At 39.1% G+C, this 20119-nt stretch overlaps 2 protein-coding genes across 9 annotated transcripts; both read right to left on the bottom strand.

The window, feature by feature from the left end:
* Positions 1–1980: 1980 nt before the first annotated feature.
* On the bottom strand, positions 1981–12196 carry ccdc71 (coiled-coil domain containing 71). Of its 3 annotated transcripts, none has more exons than XM_064306803.1 (2): positions 12038–12196; positions 1981–5497 (listed from the first exon to the last, which is right to left on the bottom strand). In XM_064306803.1, the coding sequence occupies exon 2, from the start codon at positions 5450–5452 to the stop codon at positions 4370–4372; it is 1083 nt and encodes a 360-aa protein (XP_064162873.1). In that variant the 5' UTR covers positions 5453–5497; positions 12038–12196; the 3' UTR covers positions 1981–4369. The 3 variants fall into 3 exon arrangements, with proteins under 3 accessions (XP_064162873.1, XP_064162874.1, XP_064162871.1); XM_064306804.1 differs by lacking the exon at positions 12038–12196 and adding an exon at positions 6787–7005; XM_064306801.1 differs by lacking the exon at positions 12038–12196 and adding an exon at positions 5854–5956.
* Positions 12197–14294: 2098 nt separating this feature from the next.
* On the bottom strand, positions 14295–18386 carry kctd6a (potassium channel tetramerization domain containing 6a). 6 transcript variants are annotated; one of them, XM_064306805.1, is made up of 4 exons: positions 18266–18386; positions 17085–17197; positions 16833–16886; positions 14295–15430 (listed from the first exon to the last, which is right to left on the bottom strand). In XM_064306805.1, the coding sequence occupies exons 2-4, from the start codon at positions 17109–17111 to the stop codon at positions 14744–14746; spliced, it is 768 nt and encodes a 255-aa protein (XP_064162875.1). In that variant the 5' UTR covers positions 17112–17197; positions 18266–18386; the 3' UTR covers positions 14295–14743. The 6 variants fall into 6 exon arrangements, with proteins under 6 accessions (XP_064162875.1, XP_064162876.1, XP_064162878.1 ...); XM_064306806.1 differs by lacking the exon at positions 16833–16886 and having other exon boundaries at positions 18266–18385; XM_064306808.1 differs by lacking the exon at positions 16833–16886 and having other exon boundaries at positions 17085–17201; positions 18262–18349.
* Positions 18387–20119: the final 1733 nt, after the last annotated feature.

The following is a 20119-nucleotide window of genomic DNA, read 5'->3' as shown; positions in this document are numbered from 1 at the left end:
GCAGCTGACCTATCCCCATTGCTAATACAGGAAAAAATGAGATACGCTAGCTAGCTAACACTGGGTAGGTAGAATTAACACAGACAAGCTGAAATATTTGGAATGAAGGAATCTAGACTGGTTAGTAAAAACTAATAAGAGATATGTTTTCCAGTGGTTAATTAATTAAAATGGTGCTAGATTTGATGGATACAGCAAAATATACAGCTAACAAGCACATTGACGACAAGGGTGTGTCATGTAGCGTGACTATGACCTTGCAAAGATTACTTTAAGGAATTCGTGCCAGGAAGAGCTGACGCATATCAATTGGCCAAGGCAGCCCTGATATTGCCACATCAAATGCCTGTATTGTAATGTAATGTAATCTTGGTAGACTTTGTGCCAGTGCACAAGACCATTATTCTCTGAGAAATCATTTTTTGCCACATTTATAGCAACCATTAAAAACCACAACACACCGTTTTCAATATTTTAGCTTACCATTATTAATTGGATGGATAATACAAAATAATATAATAGATAATATAATGGACATTTGCTAGGGACGCTAGGAGATTTGAGGCTATGGGCCTATTACCAAATTTGGCCAGTTGCTGTGTCCCGAGACCTCAAGTTTATTATCTTTTCTAAAAGGAAATCCCTGAATAGGCTTAATTCTTAATCCTATACAGGCAAGGCTAGATCATTTGACAAACCAGAATTCAGCTGGAATTCATAAGCACCATGCCAATCGTGTCTTCCTCTCTGGCAAGCCTGGCACCACTGTGACCACAGCTGCCATCTGGCCCAGAAAGGTTCACATTCTTTTTTCCAAAACATCTAAAGGTAGGCCAGGGGTTATAATCAACTTGCATTAAAGTAACTTTCCAGCTGCTATTGTTACCTGTATGAGGTAATCAGGTAGGGGGGGGAAGAAACCAGGGACAGAATAACCAGCTACCTGCTGTTTTTCCAGGGAGAAACAGCTTTAGCATTCTTTGATCTTTTATTAAATGGCATTTTACCATTTTACAGAAACAGCTGTTTTTGCGTTGAATCCCCCCATTGTCAGCTGTGCAAATGTTAATGGATGAGTGTAGGTGTTAACTGTTGCACATGGGTTCTTGATAACGTTTTTCATTAAAATAATAAGAAAAAGTGTTTGGAGTTTACTCAAGTTTTTTGTCTAATGATCTGAAACCATTCAGTGTGACAAATATGCAATAATAGGAATAATAATCAGGAAGAGGGCAAATACCTTTTCATGGCACTGTAGAATATAAATGAGGGGCTAAAGCCTCTTTCCTCCAGTACTGTGGCTCTATACAGGTTGCTATCAATCCTGATAGATGCAGACGTGCCTCTGGTTTGTGTAGTCTGCACAGATACAATTGTGTATCTTGTGATGGCACTAATGTATATATGAGTGACTACAGGATGCAGATATCCTGACTTCTATGTGTGTTAGCACCTTAAAACTGCAGGGTGTGCAGTGGAAGTCAAAGTGGTAGGCCAGTTTGAAGTGAATGCAAATTCTTGTAGAGTATGTACAACAATGGCAATATACATTACACTTTTCCCAAGGATACAAAAAACCCCAAGTCATTAAAGAAAGACACAATTGCAAAATCAAGGATCCTGTTTGCAAGCCTATCAATCCAGGGTGACCTTTGTAGTACAGCTGGCTGCTGACTCAAAGGTAACTTGCATTACCTACTGTTCACTTTTGAATGGTGTTCCAAGATCTTCATTCAGCGCCCACTATACCACACCATCAATGACATTAAGTTGTTTCTCATGACATTGGCTTTCCAACACCACCAAATGTGATAAACTGTATATAGAAAACTGAAGGTTTTCATAATGGTGATCCAGGGCAGTATTGGGGCAATCTCTTTATCAAACCTCGCTGACTGTTTTCCTTTGGGGGTATGATAAGGGGCACGCTTCTGTATGCTGCCCTACAATACACTTACAAGGCCTCTCCAGAAAAAAACAGAATCTTAAACAAAGGTTTATTTCACCATTCTTAACAGTTATACCAAATATACAACACTGACAGTACAGCTTTTTCAACATATCTTAACATTGTTCACAGAACCAATTGCATTAGGAAGAAAATGACTTTAGTACAAAGGAAAAACAAAATCTGTATTTTATTTAACTGTAGGCTACTATAAACCAATGTGAAGCCCCTGTAAAACATTTGCCAATTCAATCCTGAAAAGTTCAAAGAATGCAGTTTACCACTGTGCAATATCCATAAGATTTAATAATAAATGACAGCCAAGCCATTCTACCACAATCAGTGTAATTATATAATTTATCACGTTGGAGTGGCTTTAAGAAATGCCAATAACCCCCTCCCTTATCTAAAATCACAGCAGCAAGTAGGCTATAAGTTTTGCCTACTTACTGTCAGAAAATCCGTGGAACGTTTATAGATAATCCAAGTACAAGTGGGAAAGAACTTCTCAGGAGTCGTTTCCAGCTAAAGCACTGTGCTCAATGAAGACACGCACCCCAGTCTGGGATCTAATCCTGACCATTCCAGTGCTGGCTGTGGCTGGTGCACTGATGCATAACTGGCCAAGGAACTGCCCAGGGTGGGAGGGCTTTGATTGACTGGGTATTCTCTGCCTCATCACATAACAGCCATATCGAGAATTGTGAATTAGGAAAAAACTAAATCTAAAATTTTAAATCTTATTAGAAGAAAAAAAACTTACTGGTTTCCTTTTTGAAAAATTTATTTCAGTATTTCTCAAATAGCCACCAAGATTTTGTGCTGTGCAGTTGGCACAACTGAAAAAAGTTTATGAAGACAAAATTTGTGAATGTATATTTAGTCAAACATTGTGTTTCAAACTGTCTAACTCTACAATTCACACATTAGAATAAAAAAACCCTAACAAGGGGCCTCTAACAAATCCAAGTCTTCAAACCAAACCCTTTAGCACCCAGCAGCTTTTCACAATAAAAGTAAATTCTCTGAGCATCTAGGCAAAATAAACTTCAAAGGCAATTAAGACAATTCAAGCAATTTACATTGGCAACATTCATTCTGTTATTTCGTATGAAGTTATGTCAAGAGGAGTGAAAAATAACTGAAATTCAAGCACCAGGAGAGATGCAAAAGGGCACATTTTCAGGAGCACACATTACTCCACGAAAGGTTTTTTTTTTCTTTTTCTTTTTTCTTTCATCTCTGCCAAATTCCATCTGGGAAAAAAATATAGATACCCAACACATTACTCACAATGTTGTTAATCACTTTGGTAAGAACATGTCAGAAGACAGTGTGTTAATGCATGTGAATGAAGAGCTGTAACAGGTTTAAACACGCACTTCAATTAATTTAATAAAAACTGAGTTTTAAATCTAAGAGCACTAGTACCAGACAATACGTCCAGAAAATTTTATAGTTGAAATGGACTCGCACTCCAACTATCCAACTAAAAACCCTCCCACCCCCTGACAAACACACACAGACACATGCACACACACACAGAATTATCCCGTTGTTTACATGTAATAGATCCAAGAACAAACCGGGATACATTACCCCAATTTGCTTCAAATCTAGAAGGACATACCCCTGAGGAGGAAGAAAAATATTTACTTCCCCCACAGGGCAGCAACAATTTATCCATCTACTCTTGGTGTAAATAAATTAACTTTCTGTACAAAATAAGCTTTGCCCCACACACACACACAAAAAAATTAATAAAAAAATCAATGTGCCGACATTAAGCATAAAAGGTTTCATTCATTTGTTATGGAAATGCATTTGCAGAAAACTTAAAATACAAAGGGGACAAAATGCACAGCCGTGTATATCCAGAATGTATTCTACCCATCTCCGTCCTCAATGAAAATCTATTTCCAATGCAGAAAGGCAAATCCATTTCAACATGGGGGGAAAAAACACTGCAGGAAATTGAACCCAATCAGAAATCTTGGTTAGAATTCAACCAAGTAGGAAAGGAAATGTCGCATTTGCCTTACAAAAATCTATGGATACTGCATAGTAATATGACATGGCTTTGCTATTAGATTGTTTTCTTTTTTTATTTAAAAAAAAAAAAAAAAAAATGAATGGCAATAAACCGGGAATTTAATCTTACAAAATCTGCACCATACCCAAGTATACCTAATGAAAAGTAGCATATCCAAACAGCATCTTGTGAAAATACCACTGTCTTAATTTTCTACGTCTGGGAACATGTTTGTTCACTCAAAATGATAACGGCAATATGACACTCGCATTCCCAGAATATAATCCAAAAATGATAGCGTTAGGGCTCAGCTATGCCTTCATTTAAAAGTTAATCAATCAAATGTCATTTCAAATATCAACTGGGAGCTTCTTTGAAATGGCTGCAGTTCATACTGGATAAGCAAGGAGCGGCTGAATCTGAATCACAGGAGACAAATTAACTTGCAAGATCTTCTGGGCTTTCCGTCTGACTTCCTCATCAGTGATAGAGTCATCCACCTTGATAACCTCCAATCTCAAGTTATTCTCATTCAGTTTAGAGTCTTCTTGGCCTTTCGTGACCCAGACTGACCTGGACATATCCAGATCTGTTTGGCAGTTCAGCACCCTGACTGCATCCTTGTCCCTCCAGTCAAGCTTGTCACTTGCAACACCAACTTGGCCTATATTCACTGGAACCATTTTGTAGTTTCCACTTTCTTTCAAAAGTCTGCCATTCGGACACACAACTGGAGCAGAGTCTCCAATGAGTGCCACGTCCACTTTGACAGGACAGGAAACAGGTCTCATGTTCTCGGAAACAACTGCTTTTGGCGTTTTACCAGCAGTTTCCAAGGGCGGAAGTGGTATCCCTGACAACGTTACTGGGCGGTGAGAATTTGGTATGGTTATCCCTTGAGGCCCCATATCAGATCGTATCTGCAGTCTTGCAGTGTGGCCCCCTGAGGTACCAGTTATGTTTGCCAATTTCAAGCATGGTTGCATCTGGACAGGTCTAACAGTGTAGAGTGGAGGTTTAGCAAGCACAGTCCGCCTGAGAGACTCATGTGAGAGATTAGTCAACATTATCTTAGGCTGATTCTTTACAATCATCTTAGCTGCTGCACTCAAGAGCGTGTAGTCGATTTCCTTCTTCTTGCAAAGGGCTTTTCTTCCTCTTCTCTTGGTAGCTTTCTGAACCTTAGAAACTTTGTTGCCAATGTCCAGTGGTTTATTTGTCTTCTCTACTGGTTTGGGTTCTGTTGTGCAAGATTTATAACCATACACATCTTTGCTTTTGAGCACAATGGGCTTGTGACCCTCATCTTTGAGTCCCTGTAGAAAGGACACAAGCTGCATCTCAGTATCGGACAGGTCCTTTGACATAGGACTGAAAACCCTCAGTGCCTCCACCAGAGCAGTTTGCCCAGCCGAGGCAATTCTGGACCACGAGTGAACTGCCTTTTGAGGAACCTCCTCTTCACAATTCATGGCATAAGCCAACAGCTGAACTACATAAGCCTTGAAAGATGTGCCCTGTAAAAACAACATTAATTGGGGTTAGTTTGGACAGCTCATACAACTGGGCAACCTATACCAAATATAAACATCAAGTCAGGGAATTATTCATATTTTCATTCAATAGTATCAAAAAATGCTTTTGCATGCTGTTACTTTCCCAAATCTAAAATCGTATTGCTGCTGATGCCTTCTACAGTATTGCCTTGAGTGCAAATGACCAAACCTGTAAAATCCATTGCTATGAGATTCACAAGAGATTGTGTAGGTTTAGGATTTTTGCCTTGCATTTTGGTATACAAGTTGATCACACAAATTCTTCCCAGAAGGACCCAAGTGAGAGGTATGAGTGAGATGGGGGTGCAGTTTCATACCTCAGATATACTTAACAGGTGTTCCCCAGGGTTCAGTCCTTGGCCCTCTCCTCTATCTAGAAAAAGTCTCTTAATTCTGTCATCTCCTCCCATGGCCTCTCTCAACATTTGCCTATTCACACATCACTGCTTGCCTACAAATCTCAAGCTGGATGTCAAATCATCAACTTAAGGTAAACCTGGCTAAAACCTAAATACTACTCTACTTTGCAACTCAACCCTCCACTCTGCTGGACCTATTCTTCCCCTTGAATGGCACCACTGTGTCACACCTCATCTGCCACTAATCTCGGCCGGGCACTCCACAACAATCTCTCTGCGAACCGCAGGGCAGTTTGAGCATGCAAATTCTCCACATCAACAACTTCCCCCAGACTCAGCCATATCACTCCCATTCCGATCTTCCTCCGCTGGCTACCTTCAGCTTACAACAAATTCAGAACCTTGGTTTTTTTTCTCCTCCTTCCCTTGGACTTCCTTTTGGATAATGGTATAGGTATAACTGCCTAAGAGAGTCAGGCTAATTGTACTTTCTTTGGTAATTACTGATTATAAATGGGCCTCTGTGCAATTGAGGCGATACCACATTTCTGTATTCTTGAGAGCAAGATTGATGTTCCCCACTACTGTTTGTTGCTCTGGATAAGAGTGTCTGCCAAATTGTAATATAATGTAATGAGAGGTATTTGTTAATACCTATCACTCATAGGATGGCCAGTGAGATTCTTGCACAAAGTTGCAGACTGCAGTTAGATAGCACCAGCTTTGTTGTAGGGTTGGTGCTCGCTAACTGCAATCTGCAATCAGCTAGTCGTCATACCATGCTAACATTAGCTAGACGATTTACAGAAATAAAATGAGCAGGGAAATACACAGGACCTGCATGACTGTCTTTATGGACCTTTTCCACCGTCTTACCATACAGCAACGTACCGTGAAACAAAGATAACCGGATCTGGATGCGTTTCCTTTGCCAGCAGAAGCGTACCATGTAGTATAGTTCTGGGAACCAAATTTCTCTCACAGAGATACACCAAACAGTAACAGAAACGCATTTCAGGAATTGCAGAGGTTCCCAATAGTGCAAGGCACAGATGGTTCAGTGTTTCACCATAGGTCGAGAATGTATTTGTGGCGGTCGACTCCATGTACGCGTTCGGGGGGGGGGGGGGGTTTGCACTGTTTATGAAAATGTATTGTAACTATGAAGAGGTTATTACATTTTGCCGCGCAGAGGAAGTTCACATTTTGTGTTTGGGCACTAGCCTATATATTTCGTGTTAGGGCAATTTAATTTATTTTTACTTTGGCTGTGTCTCCAGATGAAAATGAAATCCGTACGGCACTTTTCGCATCAGGCATCAGAGAGAATGAACATAAAGCAAAAGGAACCAAAACTATAACAATTTTTGCAGTAATGGTCTCCGTTATAGACAAACCTTTATCCTATTAGAATGATTGGGAGGCTAATATAATCAGACAAACATAAGAAAAGGGCTTTAAAGTCATTGATACCAGATATCCAAAATGCCCTAATTTATAAACACAATGATTTTCATCAATTTCAATTAAAGTAGACCTAATTGTTAACTAACTGTTACTATAACAATAATGGTATTGCACCACAGATAGATTTCCATAACATTACCGTTATCTTTTTAAAGAAGAATTTTTCTATGCTCATCTCTGTCAAAAATGAAAAGTTAATGTTTTCATTAGCTATCCAGGCTAATGTTAGCTGGGTGAACGCTGATGCTAGCTAAATGCTAGCTAACTTTAATCCAAATATTATTGAAAATTTTGCAGTCTTGGTTAGGCCAGAGGACATGTTCTTTTGAAGAAACGATGCATAACAGCTAATTTTTTTACCAATTTTCAAAAATGAGAATCGGCTGTACTCTGACATTTAAAAAAAAAAAAAAAAACAACAACTACAAAAGAACAGTGTGTTGCTTACAGAAATAAGGAACTAAATACCAAAAAAACTACTTGGGTAGGAGGAAATCTACTTGGGCGGGCCACCAAAATAAATTTGTTGTATGGGAAACTCTGTGGTTCCCGAACTGTTTTTCACATTGGAAAAGCACCATTTCTGGAGTAAAGAGAAAAGCATGCCTACAGTGCTGTGAAGAAGTATTTGCCCCCTTCCGGATTTCCTATATTATTTGTCACACTGAATGGTTTCAGATTTTTAGACAAAATGTAATATTAGGCCAAGGGAAACGGTAAACACAAAACACATTTTTAGAACTCCAGTCCCTATCAGGGCTCTACGCTAAAAATTTAGGAGCACACTAATGTGTCCCAATTAGTATATGTGCTCCTAAATTATTTTTCCAGTTGGCACACACAAATTTTCAGAAGCAAATGCTCCTAAAACAGGAGCACTGTAGAGCCCTGCCTATCTGCCTACCAATATCTAACTGAAATCTGGCTAGTCTTCGAAGAATACTTGGTACTTGGGGAACTTTGAATGTTGAACTTTGGACAGTTAGCCGAAAGTCTGAAATAAAAAGTCGGAATAGCGTACCCCCAACGTTACTGTTAAATCTCCACCCAGAGTACCTTCAAAAGCAATAAAGGAAAAATAACAGCAAAATAACATACTTGTGTCCTGATGGAATGATCTGCAGTGGAGCTGGGAACACACTAGCTAATCAGAGCACTATACGGCGAGCAGAAGGCAAAACAAGTTGAGGTCGAGAACGAGCGAATGGTCAAACACAAAATCCAATCAGCAAACAAAGCAGGGGAGCTAGGCGAGAATCGCAATCGAATAAGAGAACGAATGGTCAGAAACACAAAATCACGGTGCAAACAAACTAGAAGGGTTAAGGAAAGAATTGGAGTCGAAAGGAACAAGTCTGTGGTCATACACAAGATCTAATCCGTAAACAAACCAGAAGGGCTAGACGGTAATCTGAATCAAGCAATCACTACACAAAACACACCAAGCATGAATTCAAAAGACCTAGTCTCCACTGGTAAGTGGCAAATGGCGGCTTTTCCAAGCCGAGTAACCGGAGATGGAAACGGCCAATCAGATGACAAACTGGAAAGACAAAACACAAACGCACGAGACAAATATAAACACAAACTTATGACCAGGGTCATAACACACCCATATCACCCATGTGAAAAGTAATTGCCCCTTTAAACTTAACTGGCTGCACCAACTTTAGTATCAATAAGTATCAATGTGTGGCTTTTGCCTGATGTGTGCTCTTGTTGCTTTTGAAATAGCTATTTTTAAAGAAACTGCAGTAAAAACTGAAAAGACACAGTTAACACATGTCCAGTTTGCTCGCTTCAAAATTCCTCTTATGTCTAGCCATGCTTTCGAAATGAACACACAACTTTCTACTTTTTATATTAGTCATGTAAAGGTTATACTGGCAATTTCAATTTCTTTTGATTTCTCCACCCAAATGCACCTTCAATTAATTTAGACACCAAAGTAGCTAGATATCTATTACTGATTATGTAACTTCATTCTGTGGCTAGTAGGGCTGTCAGCATTGCCCAAAAAATGACATTTGAATTTTCCTTCTAAAAAAACACATAAGTTTGTATATATTTGAATATGTACTACAATTTCAAATGTTGAATTACAACATATTAACCTTTAGACTTGGAGCAGGCTTGGAACACAAGCATTCCTTAATCCTGATGAAGTACAATTGCACGTACGTCGCTTCGGTTTCCAACTCCTTACTTAACAGCCATTTTGAAACTGTGAATATGTATGGATAGCAATAAATACTGATAGGAACCACCCTCTTTCATATTAACCTCAAACACAAAAGGTGAAACACTACTACAATGTGACTCAAGTAAAGACAAGTTCCATTAATCTCTAAGGGTGGTCGATACATATACCCTTAGCGGCTAATTGGGATGCTGGGTGACTTCTGACATACTTGCCCACAGAAAAAAAATGAGTACTGGAAAAAAAAAAAGCAGCCATCACAATAGCGTTAGTTAAAAGCAGCTTTTTGCACAGGAGGACAGAAAACTTCCAAACTTGGGTTCTTGTCCCTGTTTTTTGTACAGCCCGCCACACAACATTCCAGAATTTTTGTCTTGATAATCCAATGACTGCTAATAACTATACGGAGTGCAACAGATTGTTTCCCCAATCGTGGAAGTAGCCTTTGTGTGACTCACCAGCCCTTTTCAGATAAGATTGGATGCCCCAAGGTTAATTACTTTTAACTGTATCTAACGTTTGCAAGAACATTTCTTGAGTTGGATTGTTAGGCTTACTTTCTCGTGTTACAGTTAGCTCTATTCTTAGCAATCTACTTTTCCCTTTCCCGTTGGGTCTGCTGTTTGATCGGGAGATTAGCTCGCTAATGTTAGTGTATGTTGTATTGTTAAAGGTCTAATACTTGCCTTTAGGTACTTAGCTATACTTTCAAATGTGTTTTGCCACATGAATGGTCTAATTATTTTGAATTGTATCTAACATTGCGAAGGAAATTTCAAAGTTGCATAGGTTTGTTAGGCTATTTTCCCCTGTTGCCAGGATGCCCTTAAGTTATCTGCTTTATTGTGAGCCATCTACTTTTGCAAGTAATTTAACAATTAAACCTGCAGTGATTGTAGAACAAGGACTTCAATATCCCAACAAAAGAAGCGTCAATGACAAAATGAAAATAAATAAAAATTGTCAGCCTAGTTTCTACGTTTCTTTCTGCAACGCCCACTTCCGGTTAAAACCACGCCCGTTTCAGTTTTATCAGACTAGACTACAAATACAAATAATTATTTTCTTTGTTGGCTCAATGTTATGGAGAGACATTAATGACAATTCCGAACCTCTGTGTAAGAATTCCGTATCTCCTTAAAAAATGGTGTGCTTGTAAGAAGGAACCGCATACTTGTGATTTAATCTCGTGAATTCAACTTGTATACTCAATAATAGGCGAGTAAGCAGTTTCGGACACGTCTTTCAATGGCAATTTTAATTTGTCAGATGTCGAAAAAGGAATGTAAAGCGTTCTCTGATTGGCTCAGTGAGACCACAACTGGTAAATTAGCAAATCAATGAAATTATTTGTTCGTTAATTGTTTACCTCTCTCTCCATGAAGCTACTGGCGTAAAATAATAAATTATGTGTTTTGATGCTGTTGATTGACTGTTTCCGCATAAATTGGCTAGTCTAATCGGCAGTCAACATGGACAAGCTAGTATAGCTAGACTAGATCGCAGGCCATTCAGTCTGTGTAAACCAGTCTAACGACGTAACGACATAGACTAGTCTAGCCATTTCCAGCTACGTTACCACAACCCCACACAATTACTGTTGACTAACGTTAAACATCAAAACAACTTTACGGTTGCCAACTAGCATAATTGGAATTAACAACAACCTAATCTAGTGACAGCTGGTAAATTCTACAACGATGCAGTTTAGTCTATCTATTAGCTATCGTCAAAATTTAGTATCATAAATAGCTAACCTTAGCTATATACCTCATCTGACTTGTAACAAGCTAGAGCTAACTAAATTGTTACATGCCAGAGGAGGCATGCAGCTAACTAACTTAAGGTAACGCCTGTCGAGCCATTTAGTCGACTTAAAATCATCTATTTTTCATAGACTAATCGAGACGCCTAATCTAACCGACACTGGTAAACGTAGCCAGGTAGCGACATTAATAACATCTTGAAATATCAACTACCATCGTTAAAAAATAATAATAAACATTCAAACATTAACTTTTTAGCTATGTATGACATCAAACCATATAGGCTCTAGTTGGCTAACTAACAAGCAAAAGTGTCTGGAAAGCTTTCTGTCTGGGTAAATGATCGGACATGAAGGTATAGGAAGAAAGCCGTTTGCCACGAAAACCCCCATAACATGGGGAATTACACTTTATTTGACTTGGGATCAAACTAGACCGAAAACGATAACTGTTTAACAAACACGAGCATATTTTGAAAATGTAGTCTAGATAATAAATACACGGAGATAAGTTAGCAGCTTGCTAGCTAACGAAGCGTATTCTCTCACTGTGCTCTTGTTCTGGCGGAAAAGCAGAGGCTTTCCGGTGATGTTTTGTTGCTCCATTTGCAATTAAGTTCACGTTTTATTAATAAAACAATTGACAGACAGCGGAAATACATTAAGAAAGCAGGGCAACAGAACTGGATCAAAAGACGACTCATTCTCACCGCTTTATCCTAGCCTCCGTCTCCAAGCGTTAGCTTGCACCAATTGGTCCAGTATGTTCAGTAGCTAGCTAAAGAGAAATCAAATTAAAATGGCTGCCGAGTCACAGCGGGGAAATTCTACAGATAACACACAGAGGAAAGAGGCGGACATCCATTGCATTGAAAAAATCACGGAGGCGGGACATTTGGGGGAAGCCACGCCCATAAGTTGGTTAGTAGGCGTTTTGTCACCGTGAGGGTGGTAACCAATTGGATGGGGCGGAGCCAAATTTTCGTGTTTTAAGGAGGATTGGGCGTTTCCAAGAACTTAACCATGCTGTGATTTTTTTCCAGTCGTGAGTGTATGCGTTATTTGAAGAGTTCATTGGAATAAACTCCCAGTAGGTGGGTAATGGCACTAAGATGGACAGAAATGACAACTGGTTAACAACAGAATCTGGGAGGGACCTGCCTGGGTGGGGCTGTGCATCGATAAGTAGAAGGAGGAGCAATGCATCAATAACTTCTTGTAGCCTATGATCACCATTTAAAAATATTACGAATGTAGGATTTATCCAAATAGACAAATTTGTTTATTACAAACAAGTACACTGGAAAATGTGCTTGTTTCAGCAATCTGTTTAACGCAAACTCAGTTTGTCTTGCCTGCACCAGTAACTGCCATCTGACCAGTTTGAGTGGGGCGCACAGTCAAAATTAAGCAACGTGCCACCATCTGTAATATAAAAATAGATGCATACCATATCAACTGAACAAAGGAGGTGCTGCTTCCTTCATTACGGACAGCAAGCTATTGTGGTCACACTGTTGCTCCAGTAATAACAATGGCTTTCCTTTATACTAAGCTTATTTGAATTTTAGTAATCCCATAACACTGTAATTACTAAGTGGTCTGTTTTCACTATAGTGATTACATTCTTCGTAAATATGTTAACACCAGAAGAGTGGTTATTTATAATGAGATTTTTCAGTGAGATTTTGCAGCACTAAAAAATAGTCCACATTAGACAACAGCAGTGGCCATGGTTTTCCATGGTATTTATGAGAAATGTCATAAAATCATTGACTTCTAGAATATGCATATTAAATTTAACACAGATGGGTAATGGGCCACGAAATGTGGTACTGTTAACATTATACAGAAGTGGTATGAGTAGAATAATGCTTCCACAGAATAGTGGGTCAATCATGCCATATTAATGACTTATTCACAAAAGTATAGGACTCGGAAGTTGTGTTGTCATTCCCTTCATGTTTGTTAGCATTTTTGAGACTTCTGGATCAAAAAAATAGATGGCCTAGGGGGAAAAGTTAGTTGTAGTTGTAATTTTTCTAATTCCTTTAAAATAATGTTAAAAAAGGCTATTGATTACGTCTATTGTCACAGTAAATGCGGTTGGTTATTTATACCCCAGCATATTTAAAACGTTGGTTAATTACACCCCAGTATATTTCTGCATTCTCAGCTTCTTCTTTTAAGCTTCATTCCACACAGACCTTTCTACAGTTAACTAGATTTAGCTAACTACTTAGCTTGCAATGCTTTAATAACTTCTATTTGTTCCTGTCAACACTGAATAGCACTAGCTCACCTAGCTAGATAGCCTTTTTTGCAGGAAAATATTATAATTGACAAACCAGTAATTTTACATACATAAGCACAACTGAATGTTCAACTGTGCAAGCAAAGCGTCAACATTAGAAAAATATAACTACACGATATTAATTGAATTTAATGTGCATTTATCATCTCGCAACCTAACTTGGGTAGCTATCAATCTAATGTTAGCTATCAAAATCACAACTGCTGGGTCCCTAGCTAACACTTGTAAGGTCAGATAACCGCTAGCTGTGACGTACATAACATGTACGTGCAGCAGTGTTAGAATTCAGTGGATCCAGTGTCATTTTAGAGAGAAATATATGTGGATAAAAACCCCCAAGTTTTAAATACCATTGTAAATCACAGACTGTGACAGTGATGATTGTGTGAAACTCCATTCATTTTCTCCATAGATAAATTCTCCTTTGATCTGGAAATCCATTTTTGGGCAAAAGTTTTTGCTCTGTGTTACGTACAGTCTTATGTCCAAAAAGTGAAATGACATTTGCTGATTCAGATGTATGCAAAATCATTTTTTTAATAACCACAGTAAAATAAATGAAAATGTGTTTGAGGACATCTATAAGAATATGTTTAATTTGAAAAGCAGTAAAATACACAAGTCCAAAGAATAAAAAATAAATTTAAAAAATATTTATACATTTTTCATTCAGATGGATGGGACTTCAACTTTATTGATCAACCATGGTCAAATAAATGCACGAAAATGTGTTTGAAGGAATAGAGCTGGGGAAATTGTTAGATTTTGTCACTATTGGGATGTAGGGCCTATTGTGAGATACACTACATGGCCAAAATTATGACACCTGACATCAAATTATGACACCAAAATCTCATGCAAAACTATGGGTAATAATATGGCATTGGTCCACCCTTTGCTGCTATACCAACCTCCACTCTTCTGAGATGGCTTTATACTAGATTTTGGAGCATTGCTGCTGGGATTTGCTTCCATTCATCCAGAAGAGCATTGGTGAGGTTGGGCACTGATTGGGCGAATGTAATGACAGGGTGGCATGCAGCCATAGCCTCTTTAATTGTCATGTCACAGAAATAATGTTTACAGGAGGGATAGTAGTCCATCAGTCTTCTGTCTTTCGTGCAAGTCTACAAAATGTCCGATGATGCTCCACTGTGTTCTCATTGGCACGCTCACTCATGTGGTGCACTCGCGTATTCCTGATGGTGAACCCTTGCTTAGTGATAAACTCCACCAGGTGCACCCTCAAAGGCACTTCTTGGTGGTAGTCACAAGGTCCAAAGGTGAAGGAGACCTGAAAGTCCCCGGTGTACATCATGTGCTTGTTCCACTTGGTGAAGTTCTTGGAGATGCCCTCAAGTAAAGCGTGCACCTTGGTGGTGATGGTGAGCTGAGTGATGATAACGGCCACAGGGTTGGAGTACTTGGAGAGCTTTCTGGTGCTGGACAGCTCCACAACCTGCTCAAAGGCGTCTACTGGGTAGAGTGGCTTTGTGTCATTCAAGCACTGGATGAGGGGCTCAATCTGGTAGAAGTCTGCCTCCTTGCGTAGGAGGTCAGTCTCTTTGAAATCATACGGTAGGGTCAGCTCTGAAGTTCGTAGGAAATTCAGTATGTAACGGAACAACGGGCCATCACGGTCAATGAAATAGTTGCCTTGGGCATCACGAGCTGACGGGAAATCACCACGGAACATGGCACCCAGCATAGAATCTGGGTAGCGCTGCAGGGTGGACAATGAAGTGGTGTACAAGTGGCCACCCACATTCAGAGTGACTGGATCAGTCATCTACAGTAGAGGGAGGAGAACACAAAAGAGCTTAATAGAGAGAGGCAAGGCATGTGCCTCAGTCTGTAGAGTGGCCAACTGTCAAGCTATATAGTAAATACTCTGCACATGCAGGGGGTCCAGGGTTCGTTTCCCACCATAGCACCTGAGCTATCATCCCTTCTCAATTACCCTCTCTGGTTCCTATCTGTTCTCGTTTAAAAACTTTAAAAAGTCACATACAAACCTAAGTCAAATGTAAAGATGCAAGATACAAAAGAGTAGGCGAGATAACACTACGTGGTTATACGGTTATACTTAGCCATTCCAGGGCTCTACACTAATCTTTTTTTTCCAAGGAGCAGACATGGAGGAGCACATAAATGCATCCAAATTAGTAGATGTGCTCATTAATTATTTTTCTAGTTAGCACACCTTTTAAGGGGCAAATAGCTTACAATGCTCTACAGTGGGAGCACTGTAGATTCCTGCAATCAGTACAGGAGAAAATTGTGGCAAGAGGAGCTTTTCAAAGGTTAAAACTTGCTGTCAGTCATGCTAACGGCAATCGAGCTAGTGCATGCCAGTAACATTAAACAACCACATTTGGGCTTTGACAGTGCTTCTGTCATGTCTTTGTACCTTAAGACGGTGCTTTTGGCCCTTGTCATGACATTGGTCCTCATCAGGCCAGCCAGGGCAAAGTGGCACAATCAAGGACAGGATTATGTAGATTGTTATCAAAAATACATTAGAGGGAATCTTTCAATAGGACTATAAGATTAACACCAAGGAGGCATTTTATGGACAGAATTAAGAGTGACAATGGTACCTCTAATAATCTTGCAGTCTCAATGTAAAATTTGATTTGGCTGCACTGTGCAAATGTGGCTATTGATCCTGTGGAGGGTGTCTTTTTGGCTGGACCACAACAGTGGGGCCAGCCCTACAAATGTAAATGTCTGACTGAGTGATGAAGTTACACCATTGGTCGACTGAGTTATGAAGTTACACCATTGGTCGGCCAGTCCAGCCAGATACTAGGTTTTGACCTGGTCTTGTTCAACTGGGTCTGGTGTATATAATCTTGATTACTGGTACAAGTGTCATTTCAGCTGGGATGAAATTAAGTTCTTGTAAGACCCATTGGACTCAGTTTTATTTATTTTAAGGATGCACGTATGTATAAAAGATGGACTTCATAACTTGACCCATTATGATAAGTATTCATTGAACAAACCTGCATCTGAATGTACTTCATAATTTCTCTTTAACAACCTAAAAATAATAGTGAGCACAAATGAGACTTAAATGACACAGGTGTTTTAAACACAAATGTAAAAATAAGGTAATTTTCATGAGGTATTTTAATGGACATAACCTTAGAATAATTACAGATATTCCCTCAAAGACAGTGCTGCACCTGATCTGGGGGGCATGCCATTTCCTTGGGTGCATGTGCTGGTCTGTGTCTTACCTAATTTGCAGACGTTGTAGCAGTGATTAGGTAGTTTTACCATGGAATCTGAGTATTTGCAATTCCCACATTAGGGGGAAATGGTAAAATAAAATTGTTATATGTTGATAAACATATTACTGCATCGTGGTTTTCAAATGTGAGTTCATATGGCACTGTAAGTACTTATGGTATGCAACTAATGTACTTGTCACTGACCATATATCCACAGTCTCCATTATCCATTTGCACCACTCTTTGGTCTCCTAATAAGAGTTGGAGAAGGTCAGGCTGACAATTTTGTTGGCCACACCCTTACACCTGCCAATCACCTGTGCCAAGGAAAAATGCCTGTTATAGTTCAGTGAGTGTAGTATTAATGTAAGAATATTATTAATGTAACAGTATTGATAATCATGTTATGATAAATACATCGCTGTTAACAGCGCATGCAATTACTAATGAATATACTAATGCACATTATGCTTAATATTAAAAACGCATGAAATATTGTACGCAAGCATTGTTCCTACCAAATTCTACCCAAACGCAGCTGGCTAAATATTTTAGCTTGACGCCTCACTTGGATTACATCAGTTTTCAAGCAGTAGTCAGAGATGCGATAGAGTGTATTGTTTTTGAGACCACATGCACGTGCAAACTCCGCTTCAAAAATAGAATCTGCAGCTTTCGATTCAACTGCGGTAGTGAGCAGGTGTGAGCCTGCACATCCGCCAAGTTTGTTGCCCAAGTTTATAACTCGCAGATTATACAATGCAAAATGGAGACCGAAAGTTAGCCAAGCAGTATTATCAAACCTAGCCAGGAATCAATGAGACATCTAGCCAGCGAGGTAGTACTACTTATCACAGACATATTTACTAATTATAGCTACAGAAGTTAACATACCTGACCAGCTATTTGCACGATTCGTTTAGCTAACTCAAATCGAATCTATTTATTTTTGTATAGCGATTTTTACAGAGAACTGTCACATACGCTTTACAGAGAGCAAAGGGCTACAAACATTACCTGGCGAATATAATCACGGAACACTTAAACTCTTTAGTTAGGTAGTTGGCTAACATTACCAGAGGTTGAAAGCAAATAAACTGGCTTATTACTACTGATGGCTACAGAGGTATACTAATTAAGCCAAAACGCTGCAAGACAAAAATGCAACTAAAAGTGGCTATCTAGCAAACGTCAGCATGCCAAGTAAACGATGTACTAACAACAGCTGTTAAAAAGCAGGTTAACCAGCTGGAGGAGTAGCTAATGTTTTCTATTAATCTATGATACTGCTAGTAGTGATGGTAGTCTTTTGTTATCTAGCGAGCTGGCCAACCGTTTAAGGATACACTAAACAAGGTTTTTAACCTGTTCTTCTGTGTCCTTACCTGTTATATCTGCCCTGTTTAAAAAAAAGAATAAAACAAGCTGATGTTTGGCTAGCTAGAAAACTACTCTATTCTCATTCGCTAGTGTTGCAGAGTGTGAAACCAGAGTGATTTCCGGTATATACAAGTATATACATATTTGCTAATTATAGCTACAGAAGTTAACATACCTGACCAGCTATTTGCACGATTCGTTTAGCTAACTCAAATCGAATCTATTTATCTTTGTATAGCGATTTTTACAGAGAACTGTCACATACGCTTTACAGAGAGCAAAGGGCTACAAACATTACCTGGCGAATATAATCACGGAACACTTAAACTTTTTAGTTAGGTAGTTGGCTAACATTACCAGAGGTTGAAAGCAAATAAACTGGCTTATTACTACTGATGATGGCTACAGAGGTATACTAATTAAGCCAAAACGCTGCAAGACAAAAATGCAACTAAAAGTGGCTATCTAGCAAACGTCAGCATGCCAAGTAAACGATGTAACAACAGCTGTTAAAAAGCAGGTTAACCAGCTGGAGGAGTAGCTAATGTTTTCTATTAATCTATGATACTGCTAGTAGTGATGGTAGTCTTTTGTTATCTAGCGAGCTGGCCAACCGTTTAAGGATACACTAAACAAGGTTTTTAACCTGTTCTTCTGTGTCCTTACCTGTTATATCTGCCCAGTTTTAAAAAAAAGAATAAAACAAGCTGATGTTTGCCTAGCTAGAAAACTACTCTATTCTCATTCGCTAGTGTTGCAGAGTGTGAAACCAGAGTGATTTCCGGTATATACAAGGACGGAAAGTTTCACAATAAGAGCTAGAACGTACGCTTTCCCACAAGAAATTTTTTGTAGTATTGAACGCAAAAAAGGTTTAGAAACATATAATCCTGCAAAATAACATAATTTGGTTAGTAAACATTTGGAAGTTTTCATGAATAAAGTTAATCCCTAGGTCTACCATATTTGAATTTAGCCTATAAATAGCCTGTACAAATCTTGCTCTCCGGAAAAAGCAAATGATTCTAACTCAGTTAAAGTTGGGTGGAAATCAGATGAGTTTTGGGCAATCCTTTTGCCACAAGGAATTGTGGCTGGGGTTCACATCCACCCCGATTTGCATATTTGGGATATTATATATTTCTCTTCTCTGAAAGGATTCTAACTCAGTAAGAGTAGACTGAAACGGGTTCCTTAGATTGAGAATGTTAATATATAAATCGATAAATAAAATACTTCATGCAATTACAGCACACACAAGCAACATTCACGACACATGCTAGGCACACATTTTTACAGTATTTCTTTAATCGCTGTGCGGCTATGTTTACATCCTTTTCTGTAGCTCCATTCAATTTGTACATCAGCAGTCATACTTAACTGATGACTAAAAGTGCTTTTCATCACATCCATGTTCATAGTGTAAACTCAGGCTGGTCAGATGATAATCCCTCATGCAAGAGTGGCCTGAAACCCTGTTCTGTGTACCTGATGGACTGGTGCAAAGGAGGAGACAACTAACTAAACCTCGGGTCAGGTTTTTTTTAAACCAAACTTGACACACGGAAAAAAGGGTACATCAAGTGGACAATAACCAAATTTGGCACCAATTGGCCACATGGAGGTGCTAAGAGTCAACTTAAAATGCAAAACACTCCTCTATCTGCTGTCCCACTTCGTCTAGAATAAGGGTGCCCAGTCATATTCAAAAAAATTTGGTCCAATCACACATGGTAGTACTCCTGAGTTTTGTCCTCCTTACAATATATATGTGCACTCTCTCCCATCTTGACCCTCTTCTCAGTACTGGCCAAACAACCAGGAAGTGTGCAGGTACAAATGGCCTCGAGTATGGCACC

Source organism: Anguilla rostrata, chromosome 13, assembly GCF_018555375.3.
Source record: "Anguilla rostrata isolate EN2019 chromosome 13, ASM1855537v3, whole genome shotgun sequence".
Classification (NCBI taxonomy): domain Eukaryota; kingdom Metazoa; phylum Chordata; class Actinopteri; order Anguilliformes; family Anguillidae; genus Anguilla; species Anguilla rostrata.
The sequence above is the reverse complement of the archived record's forward strand: the minus strand, read 5'-3'. Positions and strand labels throughout refer to the sequence as shown.